We start from the raw sequence: 19,854 nt of genomic DNA, 5'->3' as shown, positions 1-19,854 counted from the left end.
TTTAAAAATAAGGGGGTTTTACTAATTTTCAACACTGATAACTTTAACTATATTATAATCCTATTCTTATGGCGTATTGCTCATTAAAATCAGGCCTGTGAGAGCTGAGAATTTTCATGTACAGACATAAAAAGAACGCACTTTATGGTAAAATTTATACCTTCTCAGCTTCGCTTCTAAACTAAAAATATATTGAGAATAGCACATCAATCGAGGCACACTATAGAGTGATTTTTTTATCATAACCCACTCAATNAATTGAGGCACACTATATAGAGTGAATTTTTTATCATAACCCACTCAATTACTTACAGAATAAACATAATTTAACACATTCTTTTTTGTTTTATTTAGTTTCACATTGCTCTTGAATTATTAACTTTTTAATACTTATTAAGTTCATCCCTTATGCCTTAAGGGTGTCAAATTTGTTTTTTTAAATGGTACATACACATTTTGAATTTAATAAAATGTTTTTATTTTAATTTAATAGTAAATGGCATTTGAATTTTTAATATAATTTTATTAGTTTATTAGATATAGACATTTAAAGTTTCAAATTTTTGAGGTAATATTCATGTATAATATACAAAGGATTACAAATACAGGTAGNATGGATTGCAAATACAGGTAGCTAATTGGTTTTGTATGACGTCGCTGTCACAGTTGCGGAATGTTTATTGTCATTTATGACTATCAATAGATATACTTTCTCTATTGCCAGTATTTATAAACTCACAACAATGTGCTATTTACCATTGATAATAAATGCTGTTAACTTGCGATTATCGATGTCATGAAAAACCTATATTTGTAATCCTTAAGGCATGTTTAGAGTCATATTATTTTGATTTGATAATATTTCAAAAAGTTATGGTAGTTTTAAGAAAAAAAAAATGAAAAAATAACAAAATTTACCGATTTTAAAAATTGTAATTTATTTGGGAATTTACAGGAAATGAGGAAATTCTTTCTATTTTTAAGGGTAATGACTTCAACTAGAAAAGATATGTGATCATTTGGCGTATTGCTGAAAGAAATCGGTCATGTAAGAGCTGAGAAAAAGTGGCANCTGAAAGAAATCGGTCATGTAAGAACTGAGAAAAAGTGCCAACAGACAAAAAAAAAAACAACTCCTAGTAAAATTAATTCCTTCTCAGCTTCGCATCAAAGCTAAAATAATTAACACAAGAAATATTCAAATAGAAGTATATTTATAGATATTTACATATAAATAATGTAATACATTTCATTTTAAGCAATTTATGACATCTGAAAAAAAATAATTTTTGTTAATTACTATTATAAATATTTCTTTAGGATTGTATAAAAACATTTAAGATACAAAACGTTTTTATAAAAGTGAAATAATGTTAATTTTCAACACGATAATCATTAACTGGAACCATCATTTTTTATAAATTCTATTTTAGAACTGAGGTCCCTATATTAAGATTAATGATTGATAGAACCCTAATTATCAAAATAAAATTTATTTTGTAATATATATTTTATCATTATATATTTTCGTCTTAAATATGATATTTATTAAGATGTATTTTGGAAGAAAAAAAAATTCTTATACATATCACACCTAGAAAAAATTTTGAGAACGTTTCTACTATTTATTAGGATTAAAAATATACTTCAGGTAGCTTTAAAAATAAAATGTAGCCTTCATAACAATACAATGCCCACCCTTTTGGAGAGTAAAAAAGTATAACGAAAATAATTAAAAAAGTATTTTTTTTTTTTTTTGGAAAGGGATGGTTTTGAGGTATTAGAGTTTCAAGATTTAGATTTTGCGAGGAGCGCGGTAGTGTTTAGCGTTGCTCTTTTTTGACCATAATGAACAAATAAAAATTCTTCTACGTTACGCATTCTTTTTAAATAAAAACTATAATAACTCAAAAAATAACTAAACTGGTTATTGACTAGTCAAAATTTTATTCAGACTATACTCCATTTAATAGTAAAAGAATATTAATAGGTTCCTGTTGACTTTTAGGAGTTAACTTTTGAAAGTTACTCCTATAATCTACCCTTAGGAATAATTTTTTTTTAAATAGACTTTACATTAATATTGGTTTAAAAAATTGAAAAGATTTTAATATATGCATTCTTATAAAAAAAAACATTATTTAATAAAAAAGGGGGGGTACTATGATTAGATCACACTGTATAAACAATGTAATTTTTTAGAACTCTTCTAGAAGAAATGTATAAAATGTATATTAAGAATTCATTCATTTTTATAATAATATATTTGAGTACTCTATATATTGTTTTGAGTAAATCAAATGCAAAATGAGACTTAGACATGATTCTTGGAATACATATATATTTAAAAATCTACCTTTTATTTTAGTTGTAAAGTTGTTAGTCTAAAACATTAATATTATTCACAATTAAAAAAATTACCTTCGCATTTTAATAAGCAACCGTATATTAATTTCATTTTGTATAGAGTTTGGCGTCGTATTTCTTTATCTATTCCATGATTCACAAATATATCACGTGCATGCAAAGCATTAATATATCCATTATTTGCTTTTTTTCGCAAATCATCAGCTAAATTATTAATTTTTATATTAATATATTCATGAAATGTTGCCATTGCTTCGTCCATTGTGATTGTATCATTTTCTAATCGTAAATAAATTAAACATGCATTACTAAAATTAAATGATTTTCTTAATTTTTAATTTTTTACAGTTGGTGAGGTATTATTCTTAAAAATTAATATTATTTACAGTTACACTACATCTGTTCGCTCGTATCAAATAGAATTCAGTTGTCAACGCAATGAGCGCGACCTGTCCTAACCAGATTTAATGTTGGGGTAGTGTATGTGATGGCTCTCCTACTCGTGTTGTTGTATGCTTCAGATTTGTGTAGCTACATTTTTACTACGCATTATTATGCATTTTATTTTTATGGCCTATTGTGTTGTTTTAACGTCTGGTAAGTTGTGTCGCAGTTGATAACGGATCACTATTCGACTTGCTTATTTTGGTGTTTTATGTGTTAAATTCACTTTATGTACGTTGGTTTATACGATTTAATGCACAAAACGGTACGTATTAGTATTCCGTTCTTCAGCGAAAGAAGTATATATTTTACAGTATAATGCGTGGGGCTCGGCTGTAATAATTGACACATTGAAACACTTATCATCTTGGTACGAGAAAGCATAAGGTCAAATTATACTTTATGTTATTGTCTAAAAATTAATTGTAAAGAATAGTTTATGTTTTTATATTTTATTATTTGTTTTAGTGTAAATAACTAACCACAGATTCAAGGTATAAATTATTGTTGTTATTATATTGAATAATATAAATAGGGGAATATAAATTACAGTACACAAAAATTTATTTTTATTTAATTTAAAAGGAACCGAGTGAGACGCGATTTAACTGGGCGAGTGGTCGTCCGAGTATTTTGCATCACACAACATCATAACTATTATTTCGATAATGATTCAATAAAAAATCAAATAATAGTTCAAAATTTAATTTTGTCGTGCTTTAAGATATAAGTTTGATCATCTTTGATCTCATTTTGTAGTTTATGAAGAAATTTGATGAAAATAAGTCAGTTTCTTTAAGAATGAATAAAATAATTTTAAATTTTCGTAATGATAAAAATTATTTGGTTTATATAAAATCGTAAGCCAAAATAGTCTGTTTCTTTAGTATTCCAAGAATTTTTAATTAAGGTAATTATTTAGAAAATTTTTCACGCCATACGACCTGTATAGACTCTATGACCTTTAGGTTATTAAAAAGTTTAAAATATGATGCAAATATATATTTATAATATGATATTATAAATATATCAAAATATATTTATAGTATATTATAAAAAAGTTTTAAAATATTATATTTTATTATACATAGTTCTTAGTTTACTTTCCCATATTTTCATATTTTACGACTTATAATTAAATTTTTGATTTAAAATTTGACAAATTTTTTATTGATTTCGCTTAAAAATTTGGTCAAACTTTTTCAAATTCTTTTTTATTAAATTAAAATTAATTAGAAATAGTAATTAAACTAATGTCTTTGTAGAAAATTTGAGAAAATGATAGAAATATGAAAATTAGTCTGAATATTCTTCAATCAACAAAATATGCAAAAATATTTAAAAAAATTCTATTAACTTAATGATCGTCGAAATTTCTTACTTGCATTAAATTGCATAAGGTCAATAAAATATGTAGGGAACACTATGGTCAAATTTTACACTTATTATATTTTTAACTATCGTATAGTGATGTAAAATTACTGTAATAATCTTTTTCTATGGAATTTCTTGTGGATGTTTTCGAGAATTCTCAAAAACGAGAATATTCTTTTGTAACTTGTATTTATTATATGCTACATTATTATAAATTGGTATTGTAAGAAGTATAAATATGGTCACTTTCAAATTTATCTCTTTAACCTCGGTAATTAAATCAAACGGAGATTGAGATACAATCCACTTGTAATAAAAGATAACCAATCATTAAATTTTTTGTTTAAGACTTTACAAACGCTTTAGAGTTATATTTAGAAGCAACCAAATTTATATCATATTTATAAATTTATATCATAACTGATCTTACTACAGTCTTATAGAACTTACCTTTCAACCTCATTGGAATTATTTTATCGCATAACACACCAGACGCTTCTCTCCACTTCAACCACCGCACTTAATCCTATGTCATACATCCTCGTCAATACTACCGTTTATTTGCACATCTTATCTTAAATACTTGAAACTTTTTACCACTCCTATCACGTCCTCGCTTGTTACAACTGATCTTGTTATTTCACCTATTTCGTGTTCTCCTTTGTCAAACTCGTACTTTATTTACTCTATCTTCATTCTACTTATTCTTAAACCCTTCTCTTTAAAAGCTGATCTTCACGCTCTAGCCTTTGATTAATTATCTCCCAATTTTCTTCTATTTGCACTATATTGCCAGCGAAAAACATGCATCACGGCATCTCTCCTTGTATTTCTCTAGTAACTTCATCCATCACTATAGTAGGGTTTTAAAGCAAAACATTAGTGCACTCTTACTCTTATCCTAAAACCTTCTATTACTCCTTCCACACTTTATACCCTGGTAAAATCATACCGGGGTATCATAAATATCCTCTATTATATTTCTATGTATGTAAAAGGTACTATGTACCTTTTCGGGACTCTTTTCTCATTAATTCCTACTTTTATATCTCTCTCGGTATTCTATTGTACGTTTTCTCCAAATCTATAAATTCCATCCACAACATTTTCTTCTTTTCCCTATATTTTTCTATTGGTTGTCTCACACAAAATTATGGCACCATTATTGAATGTTAACTAATTTGACTAATTATTGACAAAAATTTTCTAGATAATTTTTTATGTTTTTGTTAATATGCTACTATCAGCCAAAAAAGATGATTATTTTTCAATCGTAATTTTTTAATAAATTATTGTTGAGTTTGATTTAATGTTATATTATTAAGTAAAGATTTTATTCATTTTTTTTTTTTTTTTTTTTAATATATTCTCCCGTAATTATCTGCAAAAGAATATTTATACCCTTACCGAGAATCTTCTTTCGTTATATCACTACTCTCGTATCAATAATTTAGATAGTGATGAAACTTCACAAATAACTTCAAAAATATATATGATTTGAAAAAGCATGTATAAGACAAAATGATTTTGTTTTAATTAATGACTTTATTTAGTCTACAAATAAAACGTTAAAAATATTTTTTGTGTCTATATGCCGAGGCAACGAGGTAAGTTTGTTCGTTAACTACACATTTAAAGATACTAATTGAGTAGCGTGTTTATTAAAGTACAAAACTATTAACCACCTAGAGACCTATTTTGTAAACAACAGTATAAAAAAGACTATAAAATCTATGTATTATTCAATAGTCAGTAGGGAATAATCAGCTTATTATTGTGTATATATATATATATATATATATATATTTAAGTTTGTTGTCGTTTTGTCGTGTTGTGTATGTTGATTTAATTATATGAGAAAAACCAGTTAGTCGTCGTTGTCCACTAAATGAATACTATGTTCGTAAGAAATAATAATGTAAATGTATATGAGAAAATATTCTTTTACTTTTTGTGTTATTAATATATTAATTATAATTTTTAATAAGTATGAAATGGCATGAGTAATTAATAAAAACATAATTAATATTAATAATTACTTCCTCTTTGTTATTTTATTTATAAAAAAGTTGCAAATTTTATGTAACATATGGAACCATAGGTTTTTTCATAAATTGAAGTCGCCTTTAATAAATTATAGTTGTACTCACTTTAAGTGTCTTAATTCATTACCAAATCAATAATAAACGAAAATTAAATTATATTTACTCATCGTAACATATATATGATCAGGTATGCCCTCTCTGATATTTATTCCATATTTTATTAGACAAATCAAATATAATTTTTGATATACAATCAAACCATTATCAAAATGAGCTGCTAATGATAATTCATCTTTCACTTGGGTTTTAATAATTTTGAAGACAGTTCTATGATCATTATCCTAAAAATATAATCCATTAGTTTTATTTGAATTTGTTGAAGTAAATGAGTCAAATATTTCGCTTCTTGCATCTGTTTATAAAGGTAGTTTATTTAGAATAACTTGAGTTTTGTATTATACTTTAGAAGTATGAAAATATGATTAGAAATAATATATTTTTAATTTACTGAAAAACAAATTTCATTTTTACTTTAAAAAAGTATAAAAAAAACCCAGCACAGGGGGGTCGCGGCACAGTGGTGACGTGTCATAGTTGGATCAAGTATAATGATATCTGACAGTGATTAAAATCACCATAAAAAAAAAACGCTTCGATGCAAATTTTTAGATAGTGTTTAATTAAAAAAAATTGGTGTATTATTCCAAAAGCTACATGATCTCCTATTTCCTTATTTATATCTTCATTAAAATAAAGTATGTCAAATGAAAGAGGGATATAAATATTATTTCTCATAAAAAATTGTATTGATCCATAGACTTTTCAATAAGTTATAACATTATAAAGTTAAAAATGTAAAATATAAAATCGAGAATTTTCACACAAAAATAGCATTCGGTAGCCATTTTCACCATGAAGACAAGTCCAGAGGTCAAAATTTTTTTTTTTCAAATTAAAGTATATTACATTAGCTTTAATTTAAGATATATATAAAAGTGTCAGACTTTCTGGAACATTTTCAAAAGTTAAGTTGAAAAAGTTCTACTTTTTATATGCATTTTTTATATTTGAAGCCCCCCCATATATAGGGAAATAGTCTGATTTAAAAAAAAAGTATATCCAATGAAAGATGTATATAAATACTACTTCTCATGAAAAAATTGTATTGATCCATACATTTTTTAAAAAGTTATAGCACTTTAAAGTAAAAAATGTAAATTATAAAATCGAGAATTTTCACACAAAAATAGCATTCGATAGCCATTTTCACCATGAAGACAAGTCCAGAGGTCAATTTTTTTTTTTTCAAATTATAGTATATTACATAAGCTATAATTTAAGATATATATAAAAGGGTCAGACCTTCCGGAACACTTTCAAAAGTTAAGTTGAAAAAGTTAATTTTTTGTGAAAAAGTTGTCTTTTTAAATCCCCCCCTGTGGGCAGATAAAGTGTTAAATTTACAAAAAAAATATATAAAATAATAGGTAAAGACATCGAAAAACTATTTAAAAAAAAATTATATTGATATGTTCATTTTTGAAAAAGTTACGGCACATTTTAGGAAAAAAAATTGAAAAAATTTCGAAAATTAGCGATTTTTAAATTTGTAATTTTTTTGGAGGTTTCCCCCATTTACGGGGAACGAGGGAAATTTTTTCAATTTTGAAGGGTAATGTCTTCGACTAGATACNGGGGAATTTTTTCAATTTTTAAGGGTAATGTCTTCAACTAGATACGATTTGTGATCTTTTGACGTATTGTTGAAAGAAATCGGTCCAGTGAGAGCTGAGAAAAAGTGGCAACAGACATAAAAAAAAAAAAAACACACATCATGGTAAAATTAATACCTTTTCAGCTTCGCATCGAAGCTAAAAAATAAACACATCATAGTAAATGCAATACCTTCTCAGCTTCGCATCGAAGCTAAAATAAATACTATAAATACTTTAGAAGTATGAAAATATCATAAGAAATAATATATTTTTAATTTACTGAAAAAAATTTCTTTTTTTACTTTAAAAATGTATAAAAATATTAATACTGTTTAGTATATTAGTGTATTTTTAGAGTAGATTTTGGACAAAAATTTGTTAGCCAACGTCATATTTTTATATTTTGTAGTTAAATTTTAAATTTTATAAACATTTGAATATTTATGTATGTTTGATACCATATAATGAACACATGAAAATTCTATTTTTTACACAATTTCTAAAATATTAAAGAAAATATACTACTGAACATTAATAAGATATATTTTTAATAATCATAGTACTTCATTATCGCCCATAATGATAAATAGAGTGTATTAATAAATAGAAATTTAGATTAGTTATTATAATTAAAATTGAAATTAACCTTAATACAAGCTCGTAACATATAGTCCATTTAAACCATAAGATGATAAATTTGAAACGATTCATGAAATATAACTGGAGATTTAGAGAAAAATAAAGGAACATACAACTAATTTAGAAAGTTCCGAACAATCTACTTTATTATACAAAAGTTTCTAAACAAAGAATAAATAATTATATTCGTGACCATTACATAGTGATTAAAGCTGTAAAACACATTGAAGATCATGGAAAGACAAATAAATTCTATATATTTGACATAGACCACTTAAAATAATAGATTGAATCACATTTAGACAATTAATGAGGCAAAACTAGTCGAAGGATTCCATATTCCTAATTAGATCTCATAAGAGAGTAATATACAACTTTTAAGCAATTGATAACTTTGAAATTCCAACATTGTCTTTTAATAAAGCCTAACATAAGCATACTTTTATTATGTATATAACTATTGTGATTATTGATAATAGATTGGCTAATAGATAACACCTAGATCCTCAATTGTAATATATAAATAAACTAGTATTTATTAAGAATTTTCGAGGTATTCCTGTATTTTCTGTATTGACACTTTATATACACTTTATACTCGAAATGCACAGATATAATACTTTTAAAATCTTTAAACCATTATTTTTTTTGTAGTTTATGTTTTATAATTTTAACTTAAGATATTCTTAAAAGTTCAACTTTTTTTTAAAAGTACCACTAAAACTCAACTTTTAAGATTCAAAAAATTGGTTAAACTTGATGAAATAATCCTAAATTTTAAACTCTCTTTAAACATCATTAAATCATTTCAAAAAAATTAAATAAAAATAAATTTTTTTTTTTATAATTATTTTATGGTATTATTATTGCTTAATTGCTAATTATTAATTTACTCAAAAACTAAGTATGATAGATAGATCTAAAATCAGATTCGGAATCAGCGTTGAAATTTCATAAAGAATTCATATAAAAATTGTATACAAGAAAGCTGGTGTCCTGTATAATTAATAAATAAAGTTGTTTTCATTTTTCCATAATTTTAGCTTCGATGCGAACCTGAAAAGGTATTAATTTTACCATGATGTGTTATTTTTTTTTTATGTCTGTTGCCACTTTTTCTCAGCTCTCACTGGACCGATTTCTTTCAACAATACGTCAAAAGATCACAAATCGTATCTAGTTGAAGACATTACCCTTAAAAATTGAAAAAANCAATACGTCAAAAGATCACAAATCGTATCTAGTTGAAGAAATTACTCTTAAAAATTGAAAAAAATTCCCCTGTTCCCCGTAAATGGGGGTAACCTCCAAAAAAATTACAAATTTAAAAATCGATTAATTTTGTTTTTTTATTACTTTTTTTTCTTAAAACTTCCATTACTTTTTTAAAAATCAACAAATCCACATAATATTTTTTATACTAACTCCTTAGATATTTCCCTTTCATTTGATATCATTTTTTTTGAAAGACTAACACTTATTCTGCTCATAGAGGGGGATTTAAAATAGCAGCTTTTTTACAAAAACTAACTTTTTCAACTTAGTTTTTGAAAATGTTCCGGAAATACTGCGTCTATTAAACATATATCAAATTAAAGCTTATGTTATGATGTACTATAAAATTAAAAATAAAAATTTGTCCCGACAACCTATCTTCTATGTGCAAATATGCTATTTTTGTATTAAAATCTTGGGTTTTGTATTTTATTTTATTTTAAAATATCTTATAAGGGCAATACACTGACTTTCATGAATATTTTATAATTTAATTGACATAGAATAAAGTTCATAAGACATAAGAAATTAAACTTATTAATTTTTTTTGCTTTTTTAAAGTTGAAAAAGTAATTTTTAAATTTGAGTCAGCTTAAAAAGTCGGTAACACTTGTGTCTTTCATTCTAACGGTACGAAGTTCAAATCCGTCTGTGGCAATTAATATTTTGCATTTTTTCGGAGTTAGAATAAAATGTTCAATTTTAGAATAAAATGTTCATTTGATATTTATCTCATTTAGATTTAATACCTACAATAAATATAAAGGATCCTATCACTATAGTCTCCCCTCGTGAGAAGAAATTTATATGCATGTTAATATTATTTTACTATGTGGTTCTTTTTGTGGCTACGATTTATTTTGTCAAACCTCACTAGACCTACTATTTGAACGATACGTCAAATGATTACAATTCGTATTTAGTTTAAGTTATTACTCTTAAAAATCGAAAAAATATTCCTTATTCAAATAACAAGTAGCTTAACCAGCTTTTTCCATACAAACAAATTTTGAATTAAGAAATTAATGTTTTTAAACATTAATTTCTATTATTCTTAAAGTATTCATTATCGAATAAGATTTGATATGATAAAAGTATTCAACTACAAAAATAAATAATTTTACTTTGTAATTTATTAATTTTTTTACTCTATTTGTGTGTGCTACTACTAGACTATAATATTCCAAATTTGTTGGTAACATGTTGCTATACAAATCATTTTAAAAAAAAATGATTGTTAATTTCCCATGAATTAACAATGGATTTTTACAATTATAATCAATTTGTATAATACGCTAAATAGAATAACTTTTTTTTTTATTGGTTTTTTAGATATATAATCATTAAAATTAATTAAATTCTGAATATTTCTATTGTAGAATCTTTTTAAACAAAAAAAGTTCATTAGAAATGAATACTATGATTTTTGTCAATAGTAATTAAAAATTCCCTGATTGCATATTAATCATAACAATTTCATTTTTTTCTATTTAATAATGTCAATTTTAAACTTGCAAGTTGAGCTAAAAGTTATGGTAATAAATTCACATTTTTTTAATTAAAACTTTCACTTTAAAGGACAAAAAAAAAGTAGGTTCAAAATAATTACTTTTAACATATTAAAAATCAAAATCAATAATAATTTGAAAACAATTAATTTTAAAAATTATATAATATATAATTCAAAGAGTTACTAATCTGGGTATAATTAAGGAAATAGAAGTTGATGTTGCTTTTGTAATTATCCATCAAATTTTTAAAATTAAACGCTATCTGCAGATTTTCATCGAAGCGTTTCTTATGATATTGATTTTAATCACTATCAGATTAAATCTATACTGGACCCAACTATGCAACTTCTCCACTATGGCGCGACCCCACTGTTCTGGGATTTTTTATCTTTCTTTGTAAGTGTTATAATTTGTAATAAATTAGAAAATAAAATTCTAGTTAGTTACCGGTATTTCACTTGAAGAGACTTCAGTATTTGATGGTCCACAATTATTCGGAAAGCATAAAGTTGATATAATGCAACTTGCAAACAGTACTATTTTAAATTGATAAATCATATTTTAATAAAATCCGTTTTAAATTTAATGAATTTTATATAGGTAAACAGTTATTAATGTATTAATGATAAAATGAAAATTTTTAGCTTTTTATACAAAAAATTATTAAGCTATACAGACTATTTTAACTTTTATTTACTTATTTGTAATATTTTATGGCAAAAACAAGTTTATTCTATTAACGTTATGTTTTAATGTTAGCAATATATGATTAATATAACAATACATAATTGTATGTCAGTTTTAAACAAATTACATTCTTTATTAGATTCAGAACTAAATGCATGATTTTCTTAAAATTATTATTGTTTACTTAACAAATTATGTTTTAAAACTTAAAATAATTACATTAACATCACTTTTGATAAATAAGTGTCCTATTAACTAGTTGTCCTAAACCAATAATTTTATATTTTAAAAGTATTTATTATTACATAAAAATAAATAAATTAAATTTGTTAATAAACGAATATCATAAATTTTAACTAGTAAAAAATATTAACGTCATAATTTGAAAAAGTTCCTTCGGTGTTGATACTAAGAGGAAATAATTTAAAAAATATATATATTAAAATTATTTTATTAATTATTGAAGAATTTAATCATGGAGGTTTTTCGCATTCTCCATTTAATAGTAAAAAAAAAATAATAATAGGTTACCATTAAACTTTTGGAAATTACCTCTAAAATCTACCCTTAGAAATATTTTTTTCTTACAATTAACTTGATATTTAATACGGTTCGTAAAAATAAATCAAATTTTAACCAGTACATTTCTATAAAAAAATTATTATTTAACCAAAAAATTGGAGAACACTACTCTCAAAAAAATCATCAAATTTACTTATTGTACCAATTTGTAGTATAAATTGTAAATATTCAAAAAAAAAAAATTGTGATTAGTGTTCTTAATAAATTACTCTGTATACTGGGAGCAGTATAAGTAATGCGACCCTGAAATGTCTAATGATATAAATAACACTTACAACTTAAAGTATTAATGATATTTTTATGTACTGTATGTACATCAAATATGGTTAGTATAAAATGGAAACCTATGATATCTATGGTGTGCGGAGAGTAGCGGAGGCGTTGTAAAAGTACCAAAATGTCAAAAGAAATAAAATAGAAGTTACTGACGTAGGCTTTTCCTATCCATGTATTTATTATCTATGATGAATTATTGATTTATGCCAAAATACTGATGTAAAAAACATTATGGTTTCGTTATTTTCTTCATTAAATAATTAACAATAATAATAAATTTAAGAAATGTAGCAAAATGTAATCAAACCAACAAGATATGATTTTAAAAACAATCGATTTTAAACCCACTAATTAATAAAATGTCAACAAACAATCTACCCTCAAACCCTAATCGCAGACTAAAACGGCTATGGAATAGAGGATCTTCTAAATAACTAATAACTAACTATTCGTAACTTAATAAAAAATAAAAAAACGGTAGCACAGTGGGGTCGTAGCATAGTGTAAACGAGGCATAGATGGGACAAGTATAGATGATATCTGACAGTGATTAAAATCACTATTATAAGAAACGCTTCGATGCAAATCTGTAGATAGTGTTTCATTTAGAGAAATTGGTGAAATATTCCAAAAGCAACACCAACTTTTATTTCTTTAATTATATCCTGATTAGTAGTTCTTTGATTTTAAAATATAATATATGAATAAATACTAAATATAGTTTTTAAATTCAGTATGAAATTGTGAGGCCAGCTATGATGTATGGTTCATAGTGTTTGGCGGTTGATAAGAAAGTAGAGCAGAGAATAACTGTTGCAGAGATGAGAGTGCTTAGTTGGATGAGTGGAGTGACTAGAGAAGATAAAATAAGGAACGAGTATATAAGAGTGAGTATAGGTGTAGTGTCAATTGTGGATAAGATGAGAGAAAATAGACTTAGATGGTTTAGTAATATTATGAGGAGAGAGGAATCGGAAGCTCAAAGAATAGTTATAGATATGAATGTTGAAGGAGGAAGCGGTAGAGGAAGACCAAAAAAGAGATGGAAGGATGTCATTGAATGTTATATGAGGACAGCTGATATGAGCGTAGAAGATGTGGGGGGAAATCGTGTCAAGTGTAAGTTTAGGATAACGATGGGTGATCCCAAGTAGTTGGGTTTAAGGCAAGGAAAAGGAAGAAGATTACCAGAAATTCCGGTGGCAATTGACATAATATGATTGTTGTTTGGGAATGTACAATTTAGCGTTAAGTTGGTTTTAAACAATATAGTGTCAAATCTATTACCTACTCTATCGGTTGTATATTAATATACACTACACTTTAGTGATACAATAAATAAATAAACTCACACATACACACATATGTATTTATAACATTGTGTCTAATGTAAGTACAACATGATAAAAAGTTAGCGTAAAATGAAAAAAATGGAAAATAAATTTCAGTACTCATATTAAATGTAATCTAACTCGAAAAATATTTGTTTAAATGAAAAAATATAAGAAAATTTTTTTGTTTAGAATTGTCTTTTAAATAACTTTTGTACGAATTTTTTTTTGTAAGTTAAATATTTTTTGAGAAAATTAAAAAAGTTCATATTTTTGAACTTTTGCGAGGCTGTAAAAAAAAGCTCAATTCCAATCAATGAGGACTATTAGTATGTCATTATACATATTTTAATTCAACTTTTAAAAAAACAAAATTTTGTTGGGAATTTTTTCTGCAATTTTTCCTTTGTTAACTGGCCTAGATGTCAATTTTAAACTTGTAATTGAGTTAAAAGTTATGGTAATATATTCAATTTTTTTACTATAAACTTTCATAAATCAAAAATTTTTCATCAGCTTTAAAGAACCAAAAAAATAGGTTAAAATTAAAAATTTGGACTGATTATTTTTAACATATTAAAAATATTTATACGTTTGAAATAATATTTTATCAAATTCTTTTTTGATTATTCAGTCACACTACCGCGTTTGTTAATAGACATTTTTTGTTAATGTGTAATCATTATTGTATAAAACATGTATACACATAATCTATTACATATATTTATTATTTTTATTGTACAGAAAGACTTGGCTTATTTACAGGTAGCAGTCAAAAGTTGAGGAGTGGATTTAAAAATCGTCGTATGGTAGATCTTGTTTGCATGTACAACTTAATTTTATCACGTAAACAAGATGAATGTTAGCATTAGCATTGAAACTGGTTTTCATTTGACGATTCATATTAGCCAATATAGATTCAAAGTAAGATTATGATTATGAATGTTCAACATAGGTTTAACTGAGCTTAATTCGACTCAGCATATGGCGAATTTGGTACCGACATACTATCGCACCCCAATTACCTATCTTAATTTTAATTTGGATGGCGAGACTATAAATGAATATTCAGAGTGGTATTTATAATTTGTAAATAATAAGTTTGTTTTGTTGTAAGTTAATTATTTTTTTCTATCATATTTTGTATATAATATTAATAATAATACGCATTAAGGCTAACATAATTAGCCATTGCTTCTAGTGTTATGCATGTGACAGGATGAAATACAAGAACAGGTATAGATCTTTAAACATAGTTTTTTCATATACATATTCTATTTTACATCATGAAATTTAACATTTTTACATGTGATAATGAATAATGTACAAATATGTGCGGTACAAATCCACCATACAAATATCTTCTATTTAACCGACAAATGTATAGATGTTTTTATTTTAACCATATTTAATATTATTTTTTAATATCATTATAATAATTCTATTGCAGTGATTGATATGTCAAAGCAGACCGACACAATTACAGTCCCGTCTTTTGACCTACGTATTGAAATGGAAGCATCAACCACGTTCGCCGCTAATACAACTGCATATGCTCTAGTAATTTCAAACAATGTATTTACTTAGATACATTTTAACGGTACCATCCGTATATTTTAACATTTTTTACATGTTTATGCTAACCTTGTAATTATTATTATTATTATAAAATAAATATATTATATACAAATAACAACAATTTGTTTTTTATTTTAGATTATAAGTTTAATATAAGAAACTAGTACACTATATAAAGTTAATGTTTATAAATTATTAATGTAAGTTAATTTTCTGATGTGATTGGGTTCCGGCCATTGTGAAGACCATGGACTATAACTATTTTCTCGGGTAAACACTGTTGTATTGAAAAATGTTGGTCCATCATTTTCATCGCACATTTCTTTTTCTTTTTCCTAAAACAAATTATACATTTAATAACAATAAAGATAATGACAATNATGTACAAATATGTGCGGTACAAATCCACCATACAAATATCTTCTATTTAACCGACAAATGTATAGATGTTTTTATTTTAACCATATTTAATATTATTTTTTAATATCATTATAATAATTCTATTGCAGTGATTGATATGTCAAAGCAGACCGACAAAATTACAGTCCCGTCTTTTAACCTACGTATTGAAATTGAAGCATCATCCGCGTTCCCTGCTAATACAACTGCATATGCTATAGTAATTTCAGACAATGTATTTACATATACACCTTTTGACGGTACCCTCCGTATATTTTATCATTTTTTACATGTTTATGTAAACATTTATTATTAACCTTGTAATTATTATTATTATTATAAAATAAATATATTATATACAAATAACAACACTGTTTTTATTTTTAGATTATAAGTTTATTATAAGAAACTAGTACAATATATAAAGTTATTGTTTATAAATTATTAATATAAGTTAATTTTCTGACGTGATTGGGTTTCGGCCATTGTGAAGCCCATGGACTATAACTATTTTCTTGGCTATACACTGTTGTATTGAAAAATGTTGGACCATCATTTTCATCGCACATTTCTTCTTCTTTTTCCTAAAGCATAATTATAAATTTAATAACAATAAAGGTTATGACAATCTATGTTCATTAAACTCACATTAATTTGAAGCATGTCTTTGGACCATGACTTGACCCAACGATCAACTATTACATTGTACGCTAAATTCTTCAGCTCGCTTATGTAATTACTGTCACCTTTAGGAAAAGTATCGCATATTTCTTTATCGTTCAAACTTCTTATAAAATTAACTATTTCATCATTGTTTGATTGTTGAATTTTAGGATCTGACCATTTGCCGTCGGCGTATTGTATAATGCGGTCTATTTGATGGCTTAATAGTAAACGTGTTTTTATTTTTCTTGATATTGTACTGTTAATAGTACACTGTAAATCCATAAGTCTATTAATGTTTTCGTTATTCAATAACACTCGACACCCATCGACCATCCTGGATTCTAATACTAAATGCACGGTATCATGGTACAATACTTTGGTTATATTAAAATCGACATTTTGGTATACCATAATGTTCTCTCCTTTTACCGGAGGTGATTGTAGAAATAATGTTATTTCATCCCTCATGCCGTAAATAATATTTAAATAATCTGCTGACATACTAATATATCGTGAAGGAGTAATAATGCATACCGTAACATTGAAGTCATCCTTTGGATTCAGGCCCACTTGCAAAAATTTTCTGTCGCTGAACGCAATAGTGTAACTGCTAGAGTCAATCATCTCGGCTGGCGGTGTTGGTGCGATATAAATGTAGTGCTGTTTTCTTACAGGTTCGGCAGCCATATTATTCATAGAGTAGAGTCTTCTTTTTAGAGCTGATGGTTCTTGATGACACTGTGACTTTATCAACGATTTCATGCTCATTTATGCGGAAAAATCACATATTTTCATAGGGGGGTCAGCAAATCACAGATCACATATCCCCGTAAACTAACCCATTCCTTCACCACTTAAGTAATTTCACTTTAATATCATAATAATTAATTTTAAACTCTCGATTTCTAAATATTTGTATACAAATATATGTAATAGATTATGTGTATACATGTTTTATACAAAAACGATTACACATTAATGTCTATTAACAAACGCGGTAGTGTGACTGAATAATCAAAAAAGAATTTGATAAAATATTATTTTAAACGTATAAATATTTTCTCTATAATTAAAAAATAACTCAATTCTTATGAAATAGTATAATATTGTACATATTTATTTATTTACTTTAATATCATAATAATGTTCACCTTATGATGAGTTTTATCATCACCTCCCCTTCTATATAGGGGTAAGCCGCCGATTTACTGTTTTAATACATACGTTAGTCAAGTAAGGGGGCTCTCTATGATCAAAGGCATACACGTCGCATAGCTAAAGTTGGGTTTCGTGGGATTAATAGCCGCCGTCGCCGCTTGATTACACCTTTCACTTTCTTGCAATCAAATATTTTCATATAATTCTAAAATTATGTAATTTTTAAATACCTCTAATTTTCTGTAATATATCAAGATATACTATATGATGTTCCATCTATCTCGGTGCACTATGAATATAACAGGGTATACATTACATGATAACTGTACAAGTCCGCATTTGTCCGAAAAAGTAAATGAGCATAAATAACACTTAAATCGTATACAGTCATGGATTTTCCTATGCAACAGTTAAAACAATTTTTTGACAACGTACACTTTTTCACACTAATTGTACCAAAGGACTACATACCACATAGCTATAGTTGGGTTTCGTTGGATTAATAGACGCTGTCGTCGCTTGATTACACCTTTCACTTTTCTGCATTCAAATATTTTCACATATTTCAAAAATTATGCCATTTTCAAAATCCCTCAAATTTTTCTATAATATATCAAAGTATACTGTTTGATGTTCCATCTATCTAGATATACTATGCATATACCAAGGTACCATGTACCATTGTATAACGAAACGCTATTTAGGAACGAGAAACATCGACCTTTCACCATATCCCTCCCCGGTCGTTTACACCGCCCGTCCACCTAGAACAGGGTAAACCTACATCATGTGGGTGGGTGAGGGGACTATGCCGTTCATCATATCCCCCCGGCCGTTTAAACCGCCCGTCAACCTATGACAGGGAAACCCACATCATGTGGGCGGGGGAACTATGCCCTTCATCATATCTCACCAGCCGTTTACACCTCCCGTCAACCTATGGCAGGGTAAACCCACAACATGTGTGGTAGGAGGGTATCCAGCTCATACTTTATACTCCTACTAAAATTCATTCCAAGAATGCATTTTTTAAAAATATTATTATTATATTTTTTAACGCTTATTATAACATATAATATTAGGTTAATCTTATAAAACAATTTTTCGAGAATAAGGGACTTGGGATTTTCCCAATTATAGTAATACATTTTTTTATGATATTATATTCGTTTAAAAGTAATTATTATATATGAAATTAAAATACAAACAATAATTTAATTACAATAAAGATTTTTGTTATATAATTTTTTATTGATTCATTTCGCCTTTTCTATATACTCTTCCATATTAATTCCTCTCAGATACCCTTTCTAAAACTTCTTCATTAGTGTTGGGTAGAGTGTGGCAATAGTTGATACCCGTCCTGTCGCATCTTATGGCTCTCGTGTATGACTGGTTTGAACGTGTTCGTGCCACGTTAGTATACTTGTCTATGATAGTTCCTTTTTGTATGTAGACAGTACACACGTCCCGCGCCTCTAGTAATCGGCAGCCATACAATTATTAATCGCTCTCCTTATAGTTTTTTTTTTTATTTTGTTCATTATGATAGTGATTTTAATCACTGTCAGATATTGTCTATACTTGTCTCAACTATGCCACGTTAACACTAGCGAACTTGAATGATGATTTTTGGATCTTGAAAGTTGAGTATCTAAAAAAAACTGAACTTTCGATAATCGAATTATAAAAAATTATAATAATTTTTTTTTTTTTTTAACTTACAATTATAAAACTTTGCTCTAGGTAATTATAACATTGTGCCACTGTGATACCTTTTTTTTTATAGCTTTTAATACAAAATATT

General features: G+C 26.3%; 2 protein-coding genes across 4 annotated transcripts; both read right to left on the bottom strand.

Moving 5' to 3' along the window:
• Window positions 1-1,141: 1,141 nt before the first annotated feature.
• On the bottom strand, window positions 1,142-11,975 carry LOC126894075 (uncharacterized). 2 transcript variants are annotated; one of them, XM_050664753.1, is made up of 4 exons: window positions 11,818-11,975; window positions 6,394-6,571; window positions 2,422-2,646; window positions 1,142-1,173 (listed from the first exon to the last, which is right to left on the bottom strand). In XM_050664753.1, the coding sequence occupies exons 1-4, from the start codon at window positions 11,926-11,928 to the stop codon at window positions 1,157-1,159; spliced, it is 531 nt and encodes a 176-aa protein (XP_050520710.1). In that variant the 5' UTR covers window positions 11,929-11,975; the 3' UTR covers window positions 1,142-1,156. The 2 variants fall into 2 exon arrangements, with proteins under 2 accessions (XP_050520710.1, XP_050520709.1); XM_050664752.1 differs by lacking the exon at window positions 1,142-1,173 and adding an exon at window positions 1,196-1,272.
• A 3,660-nt stretch (window positions 11,976-15,635) lies between these two features.
• On the bottom strand, window positions 15,636-17,912 carry LOC126894069 (uncharacterized). 2 transcript variants are annotated; one of them, XR_007701304.1, is made up of 3 exons: window positions 16,872-17,912; window positions 16,384-16,807; window positions 15,636-15,746 (listed from the first exon to the last, which is right to left on the bottom strand). XR_007701304.1 is itself a non-coding variant. In XM_050664744.1 (2 exons), exons 1-2 carry the CDS (start codon window positions 17,655-17,657, stop codon window positions 16,658-16,660), a joined length of 936 nt encoding a protein of 311 aa, XP_050520701.1. In that variant the 5' UTR covers window positions 17,658-17,912; the 3' UTR covers window positions 16,302-16,657. The 2 variants fall into 2 exon arrangements, 1 of the variants encoding a protein (XP_050520701.1); XM_050664744.1 differs by lacking the exon at window positions 15,636-15,746 and having other exon boundaries at window positions 16,302-16,807.
• Window positions 17,913-19,854: the final 1,942 nt, after the last annotated feature.

The sequence above is a fragment of the Daktulosphaira vitifoliae genome, unplaced genomic scaffold, assembly GCF_025091365.1.
Source record: "Daktulosphaira vitifoliae isolate Bord-2020 unplaced genomic scaffold, ASM2509136v1 Scaffold_1, whole genome shotgun sequence".
NCBI classification, from domain to species: domain Eukaryota; kingdom Metazoa; phylum Arthropoda; class Insecta; order Hemiptera; family Phylloxeridae; genus Daktulosphaira; species Daktulosphaira vitifoliae.
This window is presented reverse-complemented; position numbering and strand designations above follow the sequence as displayed.